The following is a 6,650-nucleotide window of genomic DNA, read 5'->3' on the forward strand; positions in this document are numbered from 1 at the left end:
TCGAACTCATGGTTGACATTCACTTTCGGAAAATAATTTCTTTGTACTTGATATTAACTGTTGAATTATACAGACAGATTGAATGAAGACACTTGCTGATATTGTTTCGATGTGGCATCATATAGACCGTCCAATTACACAGCTCAAACTGCTTAGATGTCATCATTTCAGTTTTTTCCTAAAAGGTTTACTTTTACTTTTTATGGCACAATGTCAGTATGATGTCGGATATAAAAAAAAAACGATCACACATGGCTGCCCTCTTCTGATTCACAAACTTTTCACGCTATTGAAGCATTTTAACATCTCATTAGGGCTGGAAGAAACCATGAAACATGTCCAGAAAAGAGCTTCATCTGAAAATAGGGATGCCGAAACACAACTGATGCTCAATAAGAAGCTTCCGGAGCACATTACATTTTATAAGTTACAGTGCAGCTGCTACCTATCGCGTATGTATATTAGTATGTACAAGTAGAAAGATGAAGGTGAAGCAACAATCACCTAACAAGATTCCTTATCCACCAAAACTATCTCCCTCTTGCCCTCTCGCCTCTGGGCACGGGAAGTTCCAAGTATGTATGCTTAAACAACATATATCTTGCGATCATAGTCAGAGTCGTAAGCTTCAATATCAGAAAGAGTTGAACGCACAGACCACGAAAAGGATCTACTAATGCTAGACCTCCTGATTCGCCTCTCAGAATCATTACCTGACTTCCAGAGTTTTCGTTGAGACCCGAAGCACATTAGGCCAACCAGTGTCCCAAGAATAATGGGTACAGCAAGTACTGTTATGGTAATGGCCAACCATGTGTCAGCAACAACGTAGGCCACTGAAAGAAATGCTGCACATGTGCAAAGACAGGCAACCCACATCAGCTTATTCATAACTGCCAAGACCTGCCTCTGAGCCTTAGTTTCCCAGGCAACTAATGTTATTTGAACCACCACAACAGCCAGAGATATAAAGAGTGCGAGTGCATTCAAGATACAGAACAGGTCGAAGGCCACTGAGCCTGCTATATTTGCTTGACCAACATCACCGTCACTGCTATCGCTAATATATTGCCCTGGCATATTGAATATAGCCACAAAAGCAATAGAAGCAACCAGGACAGCAACAACTGTAACAGAATTCGTTGTATTGTTGACTGCCTCCCGATGAAGTTTCCTCACCTGTTTCGCAATTCCTACCATGTGTTTGTGTGTTTTGTCATTCTGGATCAGTTGTGATTGCAGCTCATGTCGAATATAGCTAACCGTTCTCCTAAGCTCTACTTGCTCGTCTGGTTGTCCAACACAATAAGCACGTAATGCACCAGCCTTTAACAGAATTTTCTTTATGTATAATGCAGAATCACTATAACGAAGGTTTTCGGCCAGATCCATTGCTGTTTGCTTCTGATTATTGATAACATTGACATCAATGTGATTATATGTGAGAAGAAGGCTCACAATCTGTAGGACAAAGAACAAAAGGCTTAAAAATGTGAAGCAATCAGCTGCAAGAAATAACACGCTTCATTCAGCATGAAAATCTAATGTTCCAAGTATCTTAAGCATGAAAAATATTTCCAAGAAAGCATATGACTATTGACTATGACACCCAGGAAATGAATTTCAAGCATATGAACAGCAAAAAGCGTTGGTCTTAAAGAGGCAACCAGAAGATTGAAAATTAAGGTACAAAAGTAAATATGCAAGTTCCCATAAGTGCTGCCCAAGCATCTGAAACTTGTATGAGATGTAAAATTTTGACCTTCCAGGATTATGGTAATGCCACTAACAAAAGGTGTTTAACATTGTTATTAACTACACTTCACAATTCTATCCTTGAAACCTTGGACATTGGTACCTATTCCAGCAATTGCCACCAGATCCAAAAGGCAGAGTTTCCCAGGCAACACCCTATGTGAAAAGTTTCTGTCAAGCAAATCAAAATCTTTGCAACTTCCTTGAGGTTTAAAATACTTGCTCCTAATGGCTCAGCTGGCTGGGTATGAAACCTTTAGAAAAGATAAAGGTGTTGAACATTTTGAACAACTATGAACATTTTCATTCTAAGTTTACCATACTTACACTAGGATGCGACCATTACAAACACACAAAATAGAAAAAAAGATGCACAATGATATATCCACCGTCACATACTCCCTAAACTTGAGAAATAGATAATCAGAAAAGCTCATCTAGCTCAAGAAGAGGATTTCTCCTATGAAGAACCCTATTGAGAAACGAACCCATCTTAGGATGTGCAAAAAAAAAAAGTCAACAGCAACATGCTAAATAACAATAACCAAGTACAGAAATCAAACTCTAAAACAAATAGCACGAGCAATAATGGACACAAAATAATGTCAACAATATCAATAATATCATGAGAATATTGAAATAGGTGATGCAAACATGAAAAACCAGCAAGAAAGCATATATTTCATAAAGGTAGAAGTCTTTATAAGAAAAATAATAGACAGAGAAGCCTAATAAGAAAAATAACATACTTCTGAACGTGATTTCTCCGTGGCTATATGTAGAGCAGTATTTCCTCTCTTGTTCTTTTCATTGAGTATGGAGGAATCAACTCCCAATAATTCCTGAACTATATCAGGAGTATTTGGACTGCGCCCTTTTACAGCCATATGAAGTGCAGTCTGCCCCTTCTTGTCCTTTATAGATACTATCCCTGGGTCTCTACTCAAAAGCGCTTGAACAATTCGGAGATGACCAAGTCTAACAACTCTGTGCAAAGATGTCTTCCCATTTTTCCGCACAATCCTTATTGCACTCTCATCGGCATCTAATATTGTATTTACTATATCCAAATGATCTTTTTCTGCAGCAATGTACAGTGCACACGTGTTGGTAAGATCAGTGGATTGGCAAAGGGCAGGCCACGTACAGACCAGTGCTAAGACAATACCTGCATACACAAATATTCCAGCCAATTAGATATGTGACCAACTAATGCTACTCGGAGAACTCAAGCAAGCGCTAACAGAGTCCAATAAATTCCACTTCATGTACTAAAAAATGTAGAACACAGTAACACTTTTGTACTGTTCACCTTACATTGGCCTAAAAGCTACAGTCCGAGCGTCTATGATAAATCCACCAATTCTTATTCGCAGTCTAACTCTCAGAATTTATATATGCAGACGCCATCCACAAGGGTCCATGCCAATATGTCCAGCTTAACTGCATGATATTTGAATAATCATATGTACCCTCAAGCATCCATGGACAATCTGTAAATTCCTACTGTGATAGAGCCATTTTGCTTTTTGGAAAACGAAAACGAGCTTATTGAAGCATTGTCGAACTAAAATAACTCAAGCTAGCCAGTCCGAACCTAAAATGAAAAGGGAAAGGAAGAAGAAAGCAGAGAATTTATCTTTTCCTGCTAACAAAAAAGACCCACTTAAGCAATTATCTTGACCTAATATCTAACTCTATAATTTGCAAGCTTGCCATAATTTGGGTAGACTTTGACAATCTTAACAGTGATACCTAATCTTGCCAATGATATATCTTGTATCCTTCTTGTTGTATAAATCCATAAGAAAGACTTGGTCTCCATAGTGAAACTAAAAATTGTCTTCCTCTAAGATTTAAAAATCTTCTCACAAATTGCTGCTGGGAAATCGTTTAGATCATATAAGAGGTACAAATTGTCGCATCAAACAATTTCTCCAATACCATCAAATGATTGCTTTGGCATCATATCCATACCAAATAAAACTAATAAACCCAAACAGAAAAACATCACGTTGATAGGGAGTGGAGTAATCTCGTCCTAAATTTTGGTGGATAAAACTCTAACGACCACATTGCCACATATTTGCAGTCCGTACATTATTCTTGAGCTCGAACCCGAGTTCTTAGTTATGGGATAAAATCCAATAAGGGGAGGGAGGTAGAGAGAGAGATAGATAGATAGATATACTTGTGTGGCCGTTCTTGGCTGCAACATGGAGAGCGTCCACGCCGTTGCGGGACTTGATCTGAGCCGCGGGCAGGTCGTAGAATCTAACGAGGAGCTTGAGGATCTCGCAGAGGTTGTTGTCCGCGGCGATGTAAAGGGCCGTCTCCCCTGCCTCGTTTTGCGCGACTATCAAAGACCGAATCCTCTCACTTTCCCCGTCTTCTTCCTCCTTCTCGTCGTCGTCGTCCTCCTCCTCCTCCGCGTCACCCTCTGCTACAGGCATCAGGAATCCCTTGACGGCTTGTAGGTCACCGGATTTCACCGCCGCTAGGAACGCCGCCTCTACCGGCCAGAATTTCGATGGCTTCCGATCCATCCGATCCATCGCCATCTCTCTGTGCCTATCTTAGATCGTTCCTCCTCTCATAGAGAGCGAGAAAGACAGAGTAATGGAGCTAACGCGCGCGCGAGAGAGAGAGGTGGTGGTTGATTTTCATCCTTTTTTATTATTATTTTCGTTTAGTCCTCTGTTTTGTTTCTTTATCATACTTGGCCCCTTATCTCAAAAATAATTTCATACGACTCCCGCTTTCGTCAGCCCCCTCACGTTGACATGTTTGTTTTCCATCTCAAGTGCGTTCTTGTCAACCAAGTTTAAAACATCTGGTTTATTACTTTTAATCATGTTAGTAAATATTTCTCTATGAAAATAGTTTAAAAAATCTCTAGATAAACACTAAACTAAGCACATTGGTAAGAATTTATAATCTTGTGATATTGCTTTAGCTTGATACCCATTTATAAGCAGTATTTAACAAATGTATAAAACATTTGTAGTTTTGTACACTGATGATGATAGTGGTTTTTCTTCTTTAATTGCTTTGAGTTTGGTTCAACTTTGATTTCTTATGTATCTATAAATTTATTCAATTCTAAACTTTGTGTATTACTAATCTGCTGCTTAGATCTCAAAAACTGACAAGCCTGAACATTGTATTTTCCCACTTCTCGCATGGTCAGATATCATGTTCAGACTTATTTTACAAAAAGTTCATGGACTTGTGTCCTGAATTTTTTTTATCCTCACAATTCCTCTTAAGCTGATTTAAAAGAAAGCATGAATGGGAGCGTCAAGAAATTGACTAATTTGTGAGGCGTTCAGGGAATTAGTCTAAAAGTAGGGACGCAAAGCCGCGGTTTTTTTTAATGATTGCTTCCGAACTTTTCACTCTTTTTAGTTTTTGTGCGTTAGCGAGCATCGTGGGCCTAAATGACTTTATTGCCCCTACTTTTTCCTGATTATGCACATGGAGACCCTCTATGGCGGCGATTACTGGGGAGGGTAAAACCGGAAAATAATTTTCCGCGTCCTTATCCTGTGTCCATTGACTAGGTCGCTGTTTGGTTGCCGCGGAATCAATGCCTGATTTTCTCCGGGACCTACTTGGATCCGGATCGATTCTTGTGAATATATTATACCAGATCCATTTAGAACGAACTAATTAATCGTCTCTCCTAAGGCCGACGGGTTTGCTTTTGTATGTGGTCCGGACTCCTTTGACCGTGACCCGATCCGGAACCCACATGGCAAATTGGAAACCGATTTCTGATGTGGTGGGACCCGCGAATGCGGACCACTTTCAATGCACCTACTCGTTTCCCTCAAAAGAAAACAAAAAAAGCCTCCGGCTTTTCGTAGGAAAATAGTGCATGGATCCGTTTGTTTCGTACCCGGAAAATGGAACTCCACTTGACGGGGCGCGTCTATTTCATGGAAACTTTTTGCTTTTCACAGGAAAATAGTGCATGCATCCGTCTGTTTGCTACCGGGAAAAAAGAACTTGACGGGCGCGTCTACTTCATGGAAACCTTTTCCCTTTTCCTTTTTTCCCAAAAAAGATGTGAAGGCATTTGGAAGGCAATCCTCTCAATAAGTTGCAAAGTTAGGGTTTTGAATTATTGTTATTTATTTTCAGAGCCCTAAGTTTACCTTTTTTTTTTTTTTTTTGCAAAGCAGCCCCGAATCAAAGGCCAAGAAAGTGCGGCTCCCTACCGCCTCCCTTTAAGTTTACTTTTTGTTTCATATAATTCTACAAACAAAGACAAACTTAGCAGTGGCCCCATTATCTCAAGTCCAAGACAATCAATCACATCCTTCAAACCTGCAGACTCCCAATATGTAATAGTTATTTTTTTCGGGTGAGCAAGGGAGTATTAATCTCACCGCTCGAAAAAAGTCCGAAGGCCCCCCATTCCCCCTACCTTCAGGGTTCTGAGCTGCGTCGGTGTCAGCGATAGCAACAGTGCACCCTTCAACTTAGATGTCGCGCCCAACCGCCTTAAGACACAGGAACATAACACTCACAAGAATCGAACTAAAGACCTGTCTTAGTACAGACCCCTAATTCAACCAGCTACACTATGCCCCTTGAGACATGTAATAGTTATTTCTTCATTTTTTAAAAATCTTAAAATTTAAAGTATTAATGCCCTTCAACTAGATAGTTGAAAATTCTTGGAAGTTTGCTTCATTGAAAATGATAAAATGCACAAAATGACATTTTTCTTTTTAATTAGGCCGCGTTTTGACTAGGTTTGATTATTAGATAATTCATCTTGTTTTTTCTTATTAAAAAAGGGAGAAACGTGGACACCTTTTCCCAGGCTTAGTTATTTTAAAACCAGATGGACAAAGGAATAACTGAAATCGAGTGGACATACATTT

The 6,650-nt window shown here is 39.6% G+C and overlaps 1 protein-coding gene across 1 annotated transcript; it reads right to left on the minus strand.

The window, feature by feature from the left end:
* Positions 1 to 369: 369 nt before the first annotated feature.
* Positions 370 to 4,386, minus strand: LOC116263207 (ankyrin repeat-containing protein At2g01680). The gene is made up of 3 exons (XM_031642848.2): positions 3,947 to 4,386; positions 2,505 to 2,923; positions 370 to 1,461 (listed from the first exon to the last, which is right to left on the minus strand). Exons 1-3 carry the CDS (start codon positions 4,314 to 4,316, stop codon positions 586 to 588), a joined length of 1,665 nt encoding a protein of 554 aa, XP_031498708.1. The 5' UTR covers positions 4,317 to 4,386; the 3' UTR covers positions 370 to 585.
* Between the last annotated feature and the right edge of the window lie 2,264 nt (positions 4,387 to 6,650).

Source organism: Nymphaea colorata, chromosome 10 (genome assembly GCF_008831285.2).
Source record: "Nymphaea colorata isolate Beijing-Zhang1983 chromosome 10, ASM883128v2, whole genome shotgun sequence".
NCBI lineage: Eukaryota > Viridiplantae > Streptophyta > Magnoliopsida > Nymphaeales > Nymphaeaceae > Nymphaea > Nymphaea colorata.

Coding starts and splice junctions, on each gene's coding strand:
- LOC116263207 (XM_031642848.2), bottom strand. CDS start 4,316: ATGGCGATGGATCGGATGGATCGGAAGCCATCGAAATTCTGGCCGGTA. Junction 2,924..3,946: donor AGCCAAGAACGGCCACACAA/GTATATCTATCT, acceptor TTGTGTATGCAG/GTATTGTCTTAGCACTGGTC. Junction 1,462..2,504: donor CGGAGAAATCACGTTCAGAA/GTATGTTATTTT, acceptor TTTGTCCTACAG/ATTGTGAGCCTTCTTCTCAC.